The 19,644-nt window shown below is 42.1% G+C and overlaps 1 protein-coding gene across 1 annotated transcript in view; it reads right to left on the bottom strand.

Moving 5' to 3' along the window:
• Positions 1–3,052: 3,052 nt before the first annotated feature.
• LOC104526691 (Wilms tumor protein 1-interacting protein homolog) overlaps positions 3,053–19,644 on the bottom strand; it is a gene marked incomplete at its 5' end in the record, with an annotated part of 49,651 nt that continues 33,059 nt past the window's right edge. The window contains 5 exons of the mRNA XM_029085506.1: positions 3,053–3,418; positions 6,280–6,348; positions 8,222–8,273; positions 9,369–9,499; positions 11,881–11,943. Of these exons, the coding sequence (XP_028941339.1) occupies positions 3,266–3,418; positions 6,280–6,348; positions 8,222–8,273; positions 9,369–9,499; positions 11,881–11,943 (468 nt within the window). The remainder of the gene's footprint in view (positions 3,419–6,279; positions 6,349–8,221; positions 8,274–9,368; positions 9,500–11,880; positions 11,944–19,644) is intronic.

Raw genomic sequence — 19,644 nt, 5'->3', positions numbered from 1 at the left:
AGGTGTAGTCCTGATGCAAATGAGAACAAGTTGTTATTGTTTTCACTTTATGGAAATATTTTCAAAGTACAGCAAGGGCTTCTGAAGAATTGTCATAGTGTAAAATGAACTCTAGAAAGTTTACAACTGTGTTGATCTGATTTAACATAAGAATACTCCTTAAGAAAATAATTAAAAGAAGCTTTCTCATTTACATAATTCCCCAGACAGGAGGTACAATGTACAGAAACTGGCATTAGCACTAAAGAGTACAGCACATAATTATTTGAGATTTGCTTTTATTTTTTTTTGATTGAAAAAAAATCCCACCAAAAACCAAAAAACCTGGCAAATTTCACTCAAGCTCCAGTTTTTATACTAAATGCTGTAAAAGCAAAGCTGTACTTCATTATCCAGTAATGGAATGCACCTGTCTATAGAAAGTACTGGAACAACAACTGCTGCTTTCTGGTTTTAAACAAATTGCTTCTTCTATATTGAAATATTACCTTTTGATATTTTTATCAAGATGATACTTAACACATTGGAACTGAGTAGAACTACAAGAGACTGACAAATTAACATGTGAAATGAAGTTAAATATTATTCTGTTCTACAGTATGCTTGTTTTCAAAAAAAAAAAAAAAAGAGAAGAAAAGGTGTGGCCTGTACGTGTAAGATAGCGTGCTGTTCCTTGGAAAGGATGTTGGAATGGGAACTTAAACTTGCCACTGAAGGAGGCAAAGTGCTAAGGAAGGCACTGGCAGAAGGCTGGTCTGAACGCCAGAGTAAGTCACCACCATCTCTGGCCACTCTGATTTCGAAGGTTCTGCTTCTATATGGGGAGAGTAAAGCACTTTTCCAGTACAGCAAGTACAGTTATGGGATGACTTGCTCATAGGAACAGACCCAAACCTTCTCTGTGTGTTTTAATGATTGTTTTCTTAATTTGGGTTCCTTAATACATCTTGTAAAGACAAGCAAGTAAAAGCTAAATGTGGTCCAAAGCAGCTTCCTTAAATGGAAAAGGTATTACATTGCAGCTGATGCTAAAAGTTTATCCTGAAGCTCTGGTATCTTTCATGTTTGTAATAACCTTAAGGAACTGACCTAGTCATACAATCCAATTTAAGACTTCTCCCCCCCTTCCCCCTTTTCTAGCATTTACTGTTTGGGTGAGGGGCACACATACGATCCCCTTCCTCTGAGGCTGGGCTGGTGACTGCGGACACCGAGGTAACGTTTGCAAATACAAAAGAAGTGCGTTCACCCAATGTCCTTTCTTTTGCAGGCCAGGCATCTTAGGTCACACTGTAGAATCAGGGCACTAGTTGCACTGTAATTCCTTCAAAACATGGCTAGCACATTAAATATGTCAATTATAAACTTTATATATAAATTAGACAATGACTTTTTAAAGGCTTTGCCAAGGAGCATTCAGTAGGACAGGTTAATCTAGGCCAACGGAAGCTTGGCAAAAGTTTGGGAAACATACCTTTTGCTCCTTACTTATAGAAAGAAAATAGTTCACAGGAATTTTTCCTGCCCCCATTCTCCCCCCCATAAGGAAATTCCAGACTATCAAAAAGTTCTGTTAGGGGAATTAATTATTCCACTTAGGAATTAGTGTCCATTGGATGCTCTTTGTACTTTTCAAGAGCGCCACAAATGGCTTTGAAAAAATCAGTGGACCATAAGAAACTAAACTGCAATGGTGTTGCCAAATAAGTCAAGTCATTTCATCAGTCTGCATGCTGAATTTAACCTGGGATCATTCCCAAATGGATGGGTCAGATTCTTGACATGTTGAGAACTGGCATGGAAATGTCCCAATTTACACATGTGGAGAATCTGGTCTGGTATTTCCGCTTCCTCTGGAGCAGACAAATTTTATTTTGTTGTCATTTTGGATACAGTTAAAGACAGCAATGATGGATTTATTTAAAATATAAATTCAGGAAGGCTGGATCAATTCTCATGAGAATGCAAGGAATTTTTTTAAACATACAGATGTGTGACTTGCACGTAAATCATCAACACATGGTAGAAAACAAACCATAAAAAAGATTCATCTAACTTCCTATATGGAAGACACATATTTCCCCAGAGCTCTGAGGTTACTGTAAAAGCTTATGCAAAATATGAAAGTGTGTGCATTCTATGTACATCTAATACTTGTTATAAAATACCAACGTTTCAATGGTCTGACTCGCTAAATTATTTTTTCTGCCAACTGTACTTTGTTTTCCAATTGAGACAATCACCGGAATCAGTTCAAAAGTACATCTAGAAAAGAACACAAAGCTGAAAAGATAATACAAAAACCACTGTCCCCCTCTTTAATAATGTATCAACATACAATCATAAACAATGGTAACAAATTAAGTCTTGTATAAAACAAGCAGTATAAAGACAAGTGTACCTTTGCATAGAAAGGGGCTGCTAACCCTATTAAACAAAAAAAAAACAGGTTTAAGGGATGAGTTCTTCAGTAAGTGCCAAATCAAGCTGATATGAATGCATTTTGAAACCATGGCTACATTTGCACACGGTAAGCAATTACAAGAGGTCTGTAACTTTATTCTACTGTGATGACCCCCATGTGCCAATCTTTTGGATATATTCCTCTGTACTGTGGTTTTTAGGAGATGCTTGCCATAGTTCTCTAACAAGCTAAATAGTCTTTGGATTACTCTGGAACCTTCTAGGATGGAAAGCTGGCCTGATGCTTCTTCACAGAATGACATTATTTAACCCATACTGAAAACTGTCATTGCTAATAGAAACACTTGTTTGCTTCCTATTCACTACTTCTGGGAATCTAAGTTTTAAAAATGTGAGACCATATTCTCCAAGACCAGAATTCAACAAAACTAGCTAAAATGCTATCATTTATCTATCTTACCACGCTTGCTGCAATATGATAAGGTGCTAACTTTTGGAAAGTAATTCTGCACTCCTTACTTGGGTGAAATCTCCACTGAAGGAGAGTGAGTAGGGAGTGCAGCACAGCCCTTTTTTGTACCATTGTTTTTAGAAATGCTGCTCTTTACAGTTACAGTCTAGTGGTGAATTATTTGTTCAAGTAGACGGTGTCTCAGTGAAAATGTCTAGATAAAAGAATGCATATGTACAAGATCAGAAAAGGACCCCTCACCTCTGATTTAAAAAATAAATAGCTGGTTTAGATGGTTATTACTGGAATCTCATCTTTAAAGGAACAGGAAAGTCATTTTTAGATTTTTGTCTTCTCTTTCAAACGGCTTATTGACAATGAAAATGTCTTTCAGAGTTCTGTGACATGCATTGGATAGCTCGGAGGTGGATGTGACGGCAGTTTAATATTAAGGCGCCTGATATGACAGCCATGGCAGAGCAAGTGGCCCTCTAATGGGTAACAGCGATGGCCTTCCTCATCATTGAGCTGCAAGCCACAATCCTGGAAGAAGCATATACAACCCAGATTAGTGAGTGATTCAGGTAGGTCATCTCACAAAAACATTGATCTCTCCCGCATAACCCTGAGGGCTCCCTCCCATGCCTCCAAAGCCAGCAACCTCCAGAGTTTTTGGTAGGTGGCCCCTGACTATCTCATATTAAGCAAAATGACATCACTGAAATCGAACAGGATAGTCTATAGTAATACCCATATTGTTTCCCATTCTGGTCTCTTCTTCATCTAATACATGTTGATGCAAATCAGACAAAACCAGGCCAAGGACTGACCCTGACACACACAACCTGGAAGAGGTTAGAACAGAGAAGGAGCTAGTTCTGCAACAAGGCAGTGAGCAAAAAATGGGGGAGTATAAGTAGAGAATGAGAGGAAGGAGGAAGAGAGGGAGATGAGACATGTTTTACTATTGGAGCAGGGCTACACTTTCTCTAATTTGAAATAAAAAAGAAATAGAGACTTCAAGGCCAATGGTCCATCTTAGTGGAAGTATGTTAGTACCTCTGGGACTGGCACATAAGTACAGGGCTGACAGGGGTGAACAAAAGAAAAACAACAAACAATGACCCCGCCTGCTGACACTGCAGTGTACACTTGTGTACACTGCAAAAGAGACAATCTTGGCTTTCAGTTGTCGTAATTATAATTTTGAGGACATTTGAAAGTCGTTGCAGTTTTGTGCTTCGATTTGATGGTTCAAGTATGTTAAATACTGAAAAACTGGTACTGTGACAAGTCCTGAAAAACCAGATATTCTGAATATGTACCTGCACACTTAATAGAAAGGTTAAAAAAAAAAACTGAACAAGTTAGGCATATAGGTCATTTTAGTATTGAAAACTGATGCAAATTTTTAATTGGACACAAAATATAATTTTTCATCTTTCATCACTCAGGTTAAAATCCTCAAAATGTACACTGCTGAAATAAGAATTAAAAAATGGCTTTTAAAATAAGCTTTAAAACTGGAGTGTTAGTTTAGAGAGGCTTTAATCAAAGTTTCTGCCAAGGTAGTTTTCTGTGTGTTACCATATGTTATATAATAACTTTACAGTCCTTTATCTAATACTTAAAACTGAATTCCTCATTAGAATTTAACAATTTCAGATACCCTACAGATGTGCCAAGTGTTTACACCTCTTTCCTGCTACAAAATTGTATTCCTTTTCTGCAATGAGAAAACCTGCCTCCTCAGTGGATTTCAGTTTTAGAATGGGTGTCTACTGATCTGTAAACTGGCTTGAACCTCTCAGCAGAAGTTAAGTGGTTGCACAAGACAGAGACGATACAGAAAAGCAGCAAAGTTTCCAAACTGACTCCTGACTTTGCATGGCCACCAGGTGATGGTGACATAAACAGCATTTCAGAAGTGGCTGCGTAAGTTGTCATAGCCTTTGCAAAGTCTCCATGTGGATACCTCAAAATACTGGCACTAACTTTTCTAGCAGTATTTGGAGACAGCAGTGACCCAGCACGTACAGTTTGAGAGCCTGAACTGAGACCCTGAGGCAGTAACCTACCCCCGTTACCACACGGCTAACCCCCTGATTTCTGTACATAAATGCACTCTGCCCTTCTGGGCAGATGTGGAGGAAGCTTGATTTGCCTCAAACTGGAAGGAGAATGGGGAAATGAATAATGAAACAGAACTGAAAATAAACCCCCATTGGGACATTCTAATATAAAGTCAATAGCCTGAGAGAGAAGGGGAGGGAGCTGTCACCTTAGGTGAAGCCTGCACAAAGCAATAGATGGGGGAAGAAGGAGGAGGGCAGTACAACTCTCCAAAATGCTGAATTTCCTGTGCCAAGTTATCTTTAAAAATTAATAGAAAAGAACGGAGTTTCAGGTATCTCTGTTGGAAGGAGACAGCTGAGTAGATGGGGGTCTTCCTTACGTTTAGGTTCACATAAGTTTCAAGATGCCATGAATTTTCTTATTTTTGCCCTCAATCAAAGTCTCTTTGTAAAACCTTTGGGCAAAAGTGCATGGAAGATAGTATTGCTGCACTTTTTGCCTCTGGTGCTAAGACAGTTAGGTAGCACAGTTAGGATCTGTGCAGATGTTTGCACGGTCTATCAGAGCGCCAGATCTACAGCAAAAGGAGAGTTTTGGGATGATCTCAAATTAAAGAGTTTGTTTCTCTCCTCATGCTCCCAGATGCACAGCTAGGACTGGACTCAGCTCTCCTCTCTGAAGTGAGAGCACTAATCCCACAACTTGATCTGCCCCAATAAATGTTTAAATGTTCTGCACAAAATTGGACTAGATGATCTTTTGAGGTCCCTTCCAATCCCTAACATTCTGTGATTCTGTGTAAACTACTCCCCAAACAGTGACAGAAAGTCAGTGGTACCCCTCTCTCTTCTAGTAAAGAATCAACATTCATTTAGCACAGACAAAATACAGATCCTCTAGAAAAGCCTTCCAGGGTAGGAGTGAAGGTCCTTCCCTGCACAGGCAATGTGAATTGAAGTCTCCTCAGATCAGAGCCATGTAAGCTGTACCCAGAGACAGGAAAAAGAGAACCAGCACCTACTCTTTGTTATCTCCCCCTCTGGAAGTACTGAGAAAATTCAACCCAAACAACCAAATCCAGCTTCTGAAGTTAATATACTGGGGAAAATAAACAAATAATTTGGTACTGGAGGTGGCAGCACCACTTGCAGCCCAGCTAGTGCTCATCCCTTTGCCTCCCTCCAGGAGCCCTGGAGCAGAGCCCTACCTGCCCAGGTGTGCAAGAGCCAGTAAGTGCAGCCTGCGGTGCGAGTCAGGCACTGCCCAGAGGCTGTGAGTTATTAACAGAGCCTGGCCACGGGGTGCTGGCAGTGCTGCCCGATGCTTACCTCGCAGTGGTAGCACTCCACGTGGTAGTCCTTGTCCATTGACACCACTCGAATGGTCTCCTCAGAGCCCTGTTGGGGAAGCAGAGAGGAGGTAAGAGTGGCCTTGTAAGTGGTGTTTTCTCAGTCTCCTTGAAGTGCCCAAGCTATTGCTTTGGAGAGCTGTTTCCCTGGGGGATGCCCGTGTCCTCTGCAGAGCAGAGCTCTGTGACCGCTAAGGGTCTTGTCCCCTGGTGCGCAGCACTGCACTGCTGGTTTTGCTGTTCATCAGCAGCCTGGGTGTCTGACATATCTAAGCTGTAGAAGTCATTTGGGAAGTGCAGCTAGAACTTCATCCTCAAGGGACAAATTAGTCTTGAAATCAAATAATTTTTCCAAGGGCACCCAGGATCTGAACAAATTACCATGACCTGCTGGTAGGGTAACTTTTCCTTGTAGACATCCTGGCCTGAGTTTTCCAGGACTTGTGCTCCCCTCACACCATCTGCTGCACAGCTATTTTGCACATGCACATGTCACTGCAAACCCCATAGGGATTCACATACCAGTCCAGCAGGTAATTAAGTGCACAGGCCACAACCTCAGCATGAGGGTGGATGCACTGCAGTTGTGTAATTCCTGGCTGAGCCCCAGGCCCTGCAGAGCAGCCCATACCCTTCTTGTAACCTCACAGACTCCTTCCCTGATCCACTCTGAAGCTTCTGAAGACAGAGCTCATTAAATTTTTTGCCTTAACATTGTTTACAGTTCCAGGTGTGGTTAGAGCATCAGATATGACGTAGACTATGTCTGAGAGAAGCTGTGGGCAAGTTAGTACCTGCACTACTAGACTTGAACTAGCCTAAGAAACCTCCATGGGAAAGAATGTGGAATCTATCCTGGTAGCCATCACATGAGTCAGCAGTAGGACTGCTCTTCTTTCCCCCCCCCGCCCTTTATTTTTTTAAGTCATTTCATAAGACATATATCTAGTGAAATTTACATAGGGCTTTCCTCCTCACATCCCATCACCAGGACAAGCAGCTCTGGCTCAGCCTTTATAAAGTTTAATTATGTGAGACTTGGCCATTTAACAGAAAAGAATAATGACAAATGGAGAGCAACGTGTAGAGTGATGGAGGTGGGCATGCTGAGAGGCTTAGCCACAGGCTTTACTGGGGCACAGCAGCTTATAGGATGCGAGCTCTGGCTCTATAAATGTGACAAGAGGAAAACGAGGGAGGTGCTGAGGCCCTCACTTACAAATAAGCTGGCTGGTGACCTCAGCAATGGGAACTCAGAGGGTCCTGCACCCATCAGAGTATGAGGGAGCACCACTGCGGGCAGGCAGAAAAGGGATGTCTTAACACAGAAGTCTTCCCGTGCTAACTATACTGTCAGAGTAGGCTGGGGTTGCAAGCAAGTCATTCACCTGGCTTCCCTTTTAGCCAACCCTTCTGCTGCCTTTTCCACCCCTTTAAGCACTTTCATTACATTGCCACCCCCAGGACGACAGACTGTGTGGCCTTTCCACAGGGTCAGGGTAACCCTCAGATGTCTTTTCAAGTTTGGGCATCTTAACAGATCCACATCAGAAATGCAAACGTAGCAGACCAGGAAAATTGCTACTTGAGCTAATGGAAAGGTCTAAAAATAAACAGGGCTTTACTTCTTGGGTTGTTCTTGGAGCCCCAGTCAGGGCTTTCAATTAAATGAGATTTATGACAGCCTAATTAAGACCTGGAAAGCACCCTAAAGATACAAAGTACTATGCTGCATAAGTAGGATGACTATTACAACCTCTGGGAATGTTTGGGAGTGACATTACTGCTGAACTGTATTTAAGTTACTATCTGACATAGTATAGATTCTGGAAGAGGGAGGAAAAGCATCTAATGTGTTTTTAGAAAGTGTTCATATGCCAACAGCTGTTATCTCTACTGAGTCAGTGCATGTTAACACGTACCTGTGCTGGTAGGATTGGCTGGTTACAGGAAGCACATTTTGGTGCAAAAACCCTAGGGTGCAAAAAGAAAGTGTTCAAATCACATGTAAAGCTTCTTCAAAAAGTAGAACCAAGGGACCTATTCTAACCCTGCCTTGTTTTTTAGCAAAATGTAGATCCAAAGGATTTGAAACATCTCCAAATGTTTGATGATATTCAGGGAAAAGATTTGGAAGAGTCTGATCTACCCCAGCTTTATTGCTTACATCTTTCTGACCTCTAGGCACAATAAATCCAGCCCTCTTCCCACAGATGCCCTTTCTCTCACCTTCCTTTACTCATCAAGCCATTCAAATTCTCCCAGAGACTCACTGCTGTGACTGCAAAGCAGCTCCTGACTTGGGGACTGTCACCATCTGACGTCAGGAAGACATAACCATGCTAAACAGGAGAAGGGCTGATTGGGGCCAGGACCTACTTAAACCAAATGTATCCACTGGTCTTATTACCCATAGCAGCATTTTCTGACAATCACTGGGCCAGTATTCACTCTCCTTGTAACACTGTCAACTTGGCACCAACAGGGCTGAGTTCAGAGGGATTTACTCTTGCTGCATAAGCTGAGTAATTGATTGACTGGAGTTAAGAGTGTTCACATTGCCTTTGAGCAGGAGCAGAAAGGAGTCCAAAAGCAATCACTTAAACCACAGAACTTCTTATCTGGTGAGGCTAAAATCATTCTAGTAAGAGCTGCTAATTACATGTCTACGGTCCAGTCCAGGTTAACCTAATTTATGCTCACCAGTGTCATGCATTACCAGAACCATGACTCTTGGAAACAGCAGAACCTACCATCACTTGCAGAATTATTCTGATCTAATTAGTATTGCAAGTCCTGAAAGAAGCAGAGAAACAGCCACCAAAGAAATACAACCTCTGACACAACTTGATTCTCAACCTCAAATGGCCACTGTATGCCACACTGGGCCCATGAAGTGACCTTTAATATAACTTTAAAATACTTTAAAAATGCAACATGTGATAGCAGCACTTGAGGGACATCTGAGCAAACAGGAATGACTCTTTTTATCTACTACAAGGCTTATAACTATACCAATAATTTAACTACTACAATTTTTCCAAGCATGCAATGGCGTTGCATACTTACGTATGGTAGTCTTTGACACAGTAAATATTGTTCTCCACATCTACAGTGAAAGGGACTCCATCCAAACACTCGTTACACACCACGCAGCGGAAGCAGCCAGGATGGTAGGACTTTCCAAGGGCCTGTAAAATCTTAAGAAGCAAACAGCAAAGTAAGTGGATGCATGATTCCCCCCCCCCCCCCCATATACTGCTGTGTCTGATTCTTAATAATGACAGTGAGAAAAGCACTTCAGGATGAAATTACCACTCTGCAGATCTGTCAGCAAGGGGCCTTTTAAAACAATCAACTTGCTTATTTCAGCGGGTTTCAGTAGGCTCCCAATAAAGAGAGAGAACTCTGAAAATCAGGCAAACGCCCATCAGTCTTAGCTCTGCAGGGCCAATGCTGCCAGAAGAAATTAAAAACGGCTTCAGAGACCGCTTCTTGGAAAATCTGTTGCAGCCAAATAGAAGTTACTGGGATACAGAGTTAATTCACAAAACTTAACAGGATGTGACAGACAGAATCCAAACCAGTCACTATTCAAACTTGAAAAATAAAGTAACAAAACAAGGAAATATAAGTGTCCCTTTATTAATTAAGGATCCTAATCCACCCCAGTTACTGACTGGTTATGACTCAGATGTAGGGGCCCATCGCTTTCTGTCAAAGTTCTGTATGTGTCCATGTTTTTGGATACAGATCCATCCATCTGCCCAAGCTTTTCCCATGCATTTTAAAGGCTTCGTGGAAAGGCCTGATGCAGCCTGAGCTACACTGCTACAGAAGAGATCCCCTCCCTCCTGCTGTCCTCGCATGTAATGCTCAGTGTGGCGCTGGGACATCAAGGAGGATGTACCAAGCCCATGAGCAAGCTTCTGGGAAGAGTGAGACATGGTATCTTCAGGCAGCTCTCAGGTTATAGCACCAGTTGCATACGTTTTAGGTATAAGAAATACTTCTGGAAGGTAATTTCAAGAAGTTTCTGCTAGCAGCAGTGCTCAGCTTGGAGCTGCTAATAAGATGGAGATGAAAAATCTCCATGGGTCAAGCTCTCACGGCCAAGTAGGTAATTCTATGAATAAAAATCAACAGGAAATAAGTGGCACATAGGGAAAGTGCACAAAGTCGGTTTAATTGAACCTTTTTTCCCCTCTAATGAAGCCTATAGCTCTCTATTCAGTGAGTGGCATCAGACTCCATTTGCTTTGCAAGCCTGTTCCTAGTCAGAAAGAGCTCATCTCTGTACAGGTGTTTCTATCTAGGCAGGTACGTAACGGAGCGTTAGCCTGGTGTGGTTATGCAGACAGCCCTTTCCACACAGCAGCTCCTCCTTCAGCCACCAACAGCCTGAGCTGTGCCCAGGCCTGTGGGGCTGCAGCTCTCTGCTCCTCAGCTGTACACTGGCACCACTACTGCTGAGGGCAGAGGAACTGGGCAAATAACACTGGCTTATTCCTGCAGCTCCCAGAGCTGTTTCCTTTTGTCAGAGCACACTTGCTGGTGGGAGAGAGACAGACAAGCACCTGACAAGCTTCCAGCTACTGTGCTCCACCAACAAGATATTATGGACTCTTGCCTGGGATTCTGCAATTAAGGGCCAGCTCAAAGCATGGATAGCCCTCCTCTTCCCAGCATGACACAACTCTAGAAATTTGCTCTTGGGCTAAAACAAACAATATCCTCGTCCAACCAGTGGTGCCAGGATATGAGCCAGAATCCTTGTTAGTGAAGTCTCTGTTCCAGCTCCTACCAAACCTTCATGTTTGCAAGGCAATAGCTACTTCTATTGGGCATACCGAGGTTCATATACATTTTAAAACAAGAGGAAAATAGATATACTACATGATATGCACTTTTTCAATGTGCAAGCCACTTCATTTTGTTTGGGAATTTCTGCTTAGGAAGAACAGACTAAATTCTTCCCACTTTCACCCACTGAAATGATGCCAGCAGTATCTGGCCCAAACCCCATAGCCCTTTGATTTTTTTTACTATAAAAGTAACTGACTACTGGCTCCCTACAAATCCCTGTGGCAATAATGCATTTTAACTGATGTGGAGCAAGTGGCAGAAGGTAAATAAAGCAAATCACAGAGCAGGCTACAAACCTCAGGATTACTGATAACGTCCTTCTCTCTAGCCCAGATTCCATCCCCTTGACAGAGCTCTTGCTATTCTTAGAGTAGAGCCTCTGTTTTCCTTTACCATGTTCTCATAAAAAGCTGTTCTGTATTTTCCCCTTTTAGTATTAAAATTCTATTTATCTTTTAAAAAAAAACCAACAACCTGGCATGTGGCAGAACAGCCTCTCATGATCTCAGGTAGAAGCAGCCCAACTTACTGCACTTAGTAGTAATAGAATATGAAGGTATTTTTGTTTATTGACTGCCTCAGTTTCAAAAATCACCCTGACAGCAGGGAAGACACAATGACAGCCCAACTAGGGAAAAACACCATGTCCCACAGTGCACTACCCAAAGCACATGAAAAGCAAGCTACCCCGTGGTTAGGAATTTAAGTCTCTTACCATTTCCATTATAAGGTGTCCACAAACAAAGCACTTGTCCGCTGTTTGCTGAAAACCTGAATACTGTTCACATGACAGAAAAGAAAGGATTATTAGTAGCCACTCTAGCTGCAGAAATACCTTCTAATTGAACGTTGCACTATTGTCCAGCCAGTACTGTATACGATAGCAAACTATACAATAGGTTTGGGAGACAATGACTCAGAAGCCTTTGCTCTGCTCCTGCAGCATGCTCAGACACCAGCTTGGCCTTCTGATCCACTGCAAACATTGAGATTTCCAATGTAACAATATTATTTTAAGTTTTTTATTTTCGAAGCCTATTTGGTGAGTTTGTGTTTGATGTGCTGGAATTAGCTTGAATTCACTCTTTTTGTTGTTATTGTTGGGGAAGTAAATAACATAGGACTTACCTCCTGACTCCTGCTCTAATTAGTGACCAGATGCTTACTGACCTCAGATTTTGGACCTACATTTCACTCAGTGCTATAGGCAGGCTAGGAAAACGAAGACAGGCCCAAGGAGGATTTAGCTGTCTTGTGGATACCAAGCTTTTTATGCAGGGAAAAATCTAAAAGTCCAGTTGTAGGAGCTTGGGCTCACTGCACAATGTGGGCAACAGTAATGTCCCTCAGAAAGATGACACAAACCTCAACCATCAGCCCATGCTCCAGCCTGCAGTGGGAAATGGGAATGCTGGGCAGGCTGGTGGCAGAGCAGCTCAGGGTTGGTGCCTGGGGCACGGCAGTAGGGAGATACTTTGCCCACTTGGAACCAAAGCTCTACGTTCCCTGCCTGAGTGTTTTTGACCTTAACTTTGTCCTTGCCTCCCCAAAGCAGATCCCCTTTCAGATGCCAAAGTCTCTCTTTAGTCCTGTGTTTAGAGGTATACAAAAAATGTCAAGGTTATCAGGCCAGACGACTGACCTACCAAACAACTACGCTACAGGCAAGAGCCGTTTGCCTGAAGAACTCCAGCCATGTAATTTTGAAACTGGTATTTGCAGTGGCTGAACTTTACCCTTACCTGCTACAGCTCCATGTAAGCCAAGTGCTGCATGTGCACTTTCCAGCCAGAGGGAAGGGGTGCCCACTCCTTTGTGTAGTATTGCACAGTGATGCTTATTTCAGCAATTAAGGTTGCAGCAAGGCTCACCTGACATGTACTTCAGTTGCACAGGATAAAAGACAGGGAATGGGGAATATCCACAATGAGTGTAAACTGGACTCTTCTTCCAGAGCACAGGTTAATTGGCTCAGGCACCTAATGCATCCTCAGAGCCTCATCTCAACAGAGCTTACAGCTTGCTCCATCCCCTCCTTGATTTAGCGGAGATTAACTGTCCCCTCACTTCAAAAGCCAGTGGTTCCCAGCCTAGAGCTGCCTTATGTTTTCCTTTTTATTACTGTGAGGGGATTACATGTTATTTCAGATCAATAGGTTGGAGACAAAATTATTGTTGCTATGCAACAAAGTGATTATGAAGGAAAAGGTCTTGCAGACACTTTGACGGGCCCAGAAAGTCAGTAAATGATGGTATGGCATCTGTCACAGCTCCAAATTTACTAGGAACACAGCTCATACAATCTTAAGAAACTTTGACACTTCATCACTTGAGACCAGGGTGTTGAGGAACAAATACAGAAGCAGGCAGTCCTAACTGGCTGCTTCTGCAACATACTGCCCTTTTGCTTTTTTCTTCTTCTTACTGATGCAGAAAAAAGGCCTCACTGCTTAGGATGCTTCTTGGCTGCACTGTATCTGAGTAACCATCTGGCTAGACTATTTCCTAAGGTTGCAAACTCGAGGGTTACTGGAAACAGGTGGGTAGGTCCTAGTGGTGCAGACAGCAGAGGATTAACAATAGGACAACCCAGCTAATTCTAAAATCCCGCTGGAATGAATTTACCAGTACCATCTGGCTGTCATTTGATAAGGAATGCAAAGGACAATTTACCCAGCTATTGATTAAGAGGGAACATTATTCCCCAGCAACAGAATGGCATAGTGGTCAGATTAATGTCATTTATTGCTAACTAGTTTGTCATAAATTACACTGTTTGTCTGAAAGAAAGGTTTTGCTGACACAAAATCACTCTTTATATGACTAACCCTATTAAATTAAAACCATGATTTGTTTTTAACAAGAGAAGTGTTATTTGTCAAACACATCCAGAACTGGATTACCTAATTAACAAGACTGCAAAATAGCAGTATGTCTAACAGCAGTGATTAAATACTTCACGGGCTCGGGGAGCTGTCCTTACCACTACACTCTTTTCTGAGCACAGTATCAATCCCAGACAAACTGAAGACCTGACTCAGTGAGATCAGGAGTTTGAATTCAGCCCTGCTGGTGCTTTATATCTATTTAGACTGGAAAAGAGTAACAGCCTTGGCTCCCAGCAGCACCATTTTCTACATGATGGCAGCTGTGGATGCTGCTGTTTAAAGGTAAACAATAAATGATTTTTCTCTACATTTTTGTAGCTCACCTGTCAACTTCTGCTTTGCAGTTTAACTTTGAGAATTCAAACGGGGCTGTCGTGCTAAATTTTCGATTTTAGAAGCAGAGCTTACAAAAGAAGTCTTAACATATTAAAACTGGCAATCTCTGAAGCATTCAATTATTATTAACCTTCACAAATCTTGCGTGTGCAACGACAGAGAAGTTGTGAGTTACTTCAGACTGCAGAAAAGGCAGAGTGGCCTCTTTGTTATCTGTCAGCACACCTAAGAGCCTCACGGATGGCGGGTTCCCGGCGTGGCTGGGTGAAGAAGCATTGGTCCTCCAGAGCCTGTGAGCTAGGTAACGGCAAGAGGAAGTTATGCTCTACAGACTTGTAGCCTCTTTTATTACTGACATAATTTGAGGGGAAAAAGCTTTTGCACACACTAGCCCTTCCTCACAATCTGGAGTTGTGGAAAACAGATTGAGGTGAAGCAGTAAAGTAATACAGGCTGATAGGCAAGACACTAGTGGAGAAGTTAAGTCACAGTTATGCTTCCTGTACATGTGGTATTTCCTACGTACAATTTCATTTGGGATGTAAGCAGTACTGGGCTTGAAAAAAACCACGTTGGCAGACCAGTAAGATGATGTAAATGTAGACCAATCTCAAACTAGACAGAAATGTTCAGAAGCTTACAAACAGTCTGTACCCAAGACAATAAGAAGCATAATTTTGAACTTTCCCAAATATTCATTATAGACACACATGAGGCAGATATAAAAACACTGAAAGAAGTTGTTATACAAAGAACAGATCTGAAATTCAAAGCTGAAAGTAAAGTGCTACCCTTTACTCTCACTTCTGTGGCTCAGAAATAAGATGCTAGTTACCAGGATGCAAATAAAACAAGTGCACGTTGAAGAGCTGGTGTATTATTTTTCCTGATTTCTCAGTTTGGTCTCAACTGTTTCCCCCCATATTTATCTTGTCCTTGACTTCTCTCCCAGGATAATAAAATCTCACTTTACGTGCATGAATCCAGACTTTGTAGTCAAGCTCCTCAATGATACTTATATAAAATAAGACTCTGGGAAACTAAATAAACCTTGAGAAATATGTTAACTATGTTAGACTAGAAGAGTAAAAATAAAGTAGAAGACTTGGCTGGCTGAACTTTTCTTTTGTTTGCTGTCCACTATACTTTGATTATCAAATGGGCAAAAAAATCTCTAATGATTCTGTCCAAGACTCTTTGTTTCAATGTAAGAGGAAAACAAGTCCCCTTCTGTCCTGAATATTTAGGCCTGTTAGTGTCCTCCTGGGATAATCTCGGGGTTTATAACTCTTCTGTCTGATATGCAATATATCCAAAAGAAATTAACAATGAATTTTGAGCATATAATGAACAATTATGCATGGAGGATAATCCCACCAAGTACTATGAGAAACAATTTCTCCTGTCTGCCCTCAGTCCTGTAACCCATCTTGGTTGTCTACCCAGGGTCTTTTATAGCTTGATGTTCTCATCGTGATTTTCAAAAGCAAAAAAAAAAAAAACCACTCAGAAAATAGCATGTCTGAAAAAGGCTTCAGGACCCAAAGTTTCTACCTTAGGCAATGTCAGATCTTTGAAAAGACATGTCGCTTCTTCTCCTTCGCATGCCTAACCGTGCCCAAGGAGAGGCTGATGCCCTTCCCTGCTGTTACGCGCTCAACAAAACAAAACCTTCCTCCTGGAAACAGACCCTGGAATCTCATTCAGGCCCGTTTTCTTCTTTGATGAGGATGTTCAAAACCTGCTAAAGGTTTGTGCAAGCAGATCAAGTGGGTTACATTTCAGTAGGTGTGGCAGTTGCTGCCCTGGTAATGGTATGAAGCCGTAAAAACTACAATTCACTGTTAACAGCATTGCAAAGTCACTGAATGCGATTGCTCAGCCTACACTCCAGATTCCTACTCTTTTATGCTTTAAGGACTTCTGAGAGGGATGATCAGGATTTTTTTGCCAAAATGCTTCAGGCATTTAATTCTGAAAACTAATTTCTGAATTGGGTGCTATGCTAATAATGTATTCCAACCCCAGGCAGCCTGTAATCCCTCACAGACTCTCTTCTCCTTGGTTTCCCATTAGCAGAGCATCTGTCTTCTCGCTGCGTTATTGTCTGCTCTCTGCATGGGACCCTTAGTACATGGGACACAACAATGCAAGAAATTCATGGGATCACGTTAAGAGAGGGTGAGAATATCAAATTTGGTTTCATGCAGATGGGGTTTTGTTGTTATTTTACACACATATTTAAATGCAGTGATCCAACTGAACTGAACAAAATGGGGCCTTCTCAGGCTCAAAGACAGAGGAGCCTCCTGGCAGGTGGCAGAGATTAAACTGAAGGAAAATAGTCCAGAACTTTACTCTTCATGTCACTGAAAACCCTTCATATATCCTGTTGCTTCACCCTGTCTTGCTGCCAGTGAGGAAACATTACCGCAGCAGCTTATCTTCTTGCTTCTGCATTTCCATTTTGTTATGTTTGAAGGACAAGGGGAGGGCAAGGAAGGACTTCATGTTCTGCAGAGGTAACAGCTGGTCTGGCCATGCACAACACTGCCAAAAATCAGGAACTCGGCTGGTAGCCTTGCCTTAGCAGTCAGGCATTTCAGAGCCTCTGAGAAGGGAATAGCCATTTACTGCCTAGAGAGCCTACAGAGACCCATGTGTGAGTGCTCACCAAGGTTACTTTCTGTCTGATTAATTAAGAGCCAATAATGATTTTCTTACCTAGATCTTCCTTAAGCAAACTCCTGTGGAAGCTTTGCAGTGATGATCCAGAAAAAAAGCCAAAAGCAACAACTGGAACTCTGCATCATATCATACAGCCCAAAATCTATTGACCTGATGCATATTGTACAGCAATTCATATTGCACAGCACTAGAGTTGTGTTCTGGGTTATTTTTTGTCACTGCTACCATCTATTACACACACTGGTAAAGAAACTGTCTACACTAGAACATATCTTCCTGGAAAAAAAGTACCTGGATCTTATTCAAAACGGTTGTTGAAAGATTTAAATTCAAAACATAACAGCAACTAATACCAACGTTTACTACAGAAGCGGAAACTCACCACTTTCTCACATGGTTTTTTTTCTAACTCTCCTATAGAAAAAAATTAATGCTGTCTGCTTACAAGTGTTTGGCAGGAGTTACACATAATTAGAAAGAGCTCCAGTTCTTTTAAGTGTGCTTCAGTTATTGTAATTTACTTTTGAATGTAATATTAAGAAAAATAGGATAATCTGACTTTTTGGATCACCATCTCAAGAGGAAATAGGTGAGTGACTATCTGGCATGAAACCAACTGGACTTTGAAACATGCTCTTCAAAATGTTCCACTAGCAAATGTAAAATACGGGATAGTCGCAAAAGCCAGTCCATAGTGATATTATCTTGGGAAAAAACCCCAACTTTGTCTTTCCTTGTCTATTTTGTCATGGCCCACAGAATGATTCCTGTGACCAGTTTAACAATCTGTAACCCAGTTCAGGAAATGATGAGCATCCTTTTGGTGAATATAGACCGTACTCACGCATTGACATTTCATCGTGTTGTGTTTATCTACGTTATCACCTGGGTCTAGGTACTGCCTGTGTATTGCCCTTTTATAAACCTGAGAGATTTTTCTGGACTCCGGTTAGTCTCCTATTTCAACACACTGATTGTCTTCAATTAGCAGACCTGCAGTTTGCCATGCCATGCAGTGTTTGCAGCATTCACCCTTCGTTTCTCAGCCTTGGTGCCAACATTTTTATATGGGCCCTAGCTTTAAAAATTTGTCCTCTGGGATGAACTCCTGGGAGAAAATCCAGATCCCCCTGAAGTCAATGGGACTTCTGCCACCAGCTTCAATGGACTTGTGACTTCTTGATATGGGATACAGCACTACGGGATTGTGTTGCAATGAGGGGTGAACCCAAGCTGCCAGCTCTACACACTCTTCAAGCTGATTCACATTCAAGTCCAAAGTGCAGAGGCAAATCAATACTTGACCATCTCTAAGTATTTTGAAATTTGAATTTGAAGCCTATCTGTAGGTTTGATGCAACACTTCTGAATACCCCAATTAATCATCATTACTGTCCAAATTCTTAAAATAAAACCAGGACCACTGGCACACTACAAACTTCAGAAAAACTACAGAAGGAAATGTATTAATTTTTTTTTGTCAGGGAGGGGCTGGAGCCAGACACACACAAGTAACAACATGAATGTCACTCCTTCGTGCACCGATTACAGTAACACGCTATAATCTGTTTGCCTTTGTTTTCAGGGGCAGTTTTTGGGAGCACAGCAATTGCCTCTGGAACTTGAAAGCACCTCCTGCCCCAACCTAGAACCATCAGTGCCTTGAAAACGCTCACAGACTTCCTTACACTTCTGTACATCAGGAATATTGCAGCAAATCTCTTTCCAAACTTTGATTCCATCATTCTATTAAACTTATCAATAAACACACATGTCCCTCTGTTCTCTGACTGGAAAGTGCATTCTAATAGCAAGTCTCCTAAATACAACAACCTCACAGTTAGCTAGAACTCCATCTGCTCTGTAATTCCCATTAGATGTGACATGGACACAAGCTGCAACTTTAATAATTTACCTTTTCAACTGAGTATTTTTTCTGAGAGAGTCTCGCTTCGCAGCAGTGGGCTCTCTGATTAATGCACTAGTCCCAGGGCTCACCTCCCAAGGGAGATCTCCAAACATTTATACTCGCTGAGATGGAAAATCAAACCTCTGACTCCAGCTGACACCAGCTTCCATTACACTAAATAAAAAATATCTTCCTAGGGCCCCAGCAAGTGGGACAGGCCATTTCCCACACTCTGCCCAAGCCTCGGAAAACAGCATGTGCACAAACTGAGAAGAAGAGCCTCGTTAGTGTTAGTATTAGTATTTACACTGCAGTCGTGCCCAGGGGCCCAAATTAGGGTAAGGGTCTTGTGTTTGGTGCTAGAGGAGATGAAGGTGCAAGCCCTGCTCTCATGAACTGCCAGTTACCCAGTTAGTCCTCCACTGATATCCCATCCCTTTCTCCCCTGAAAGGCTGATCATTTCCATTTATCAGCTCCCTACCAGACCTGCACACCCCGATCCTTTCACATTTTTAAAATAATTGAGTTTTACAGTTGTGCACGTAGGATGAGGCCCTGTGTACATTCTCTGTAGCCAGCTTGCGCACTGCAGTGGCCAGCTGCGGAGCACAGTGATGGCAGCTGTAGCAAGGAGGAGAGTGTCCTGAGCAGGTACCA

The sequence above is a fragment of the Antrostomus carolinensis genome, unplaced genomic scaffold, assembly GCF_000700745.2.
Source record: "Antrostomus carolinensis isolate BGI_N321 unplaced genomic scaffold, ASM70074v2 scaffold7326, whole genome shotgun sequence".
NCBI classification, from domain to species: domain Eukaryota; kingdom Metazoa; phylum Chordata; class Aves; order Caprimulgiformes; family Caprimulgidae; genus Antrostomus; species Antrostomus carolinensis.
Note: the sequence above shows the minus strand (reverse complement) of the source record. Positions and strands in the feature narration are given on the sequence as shown.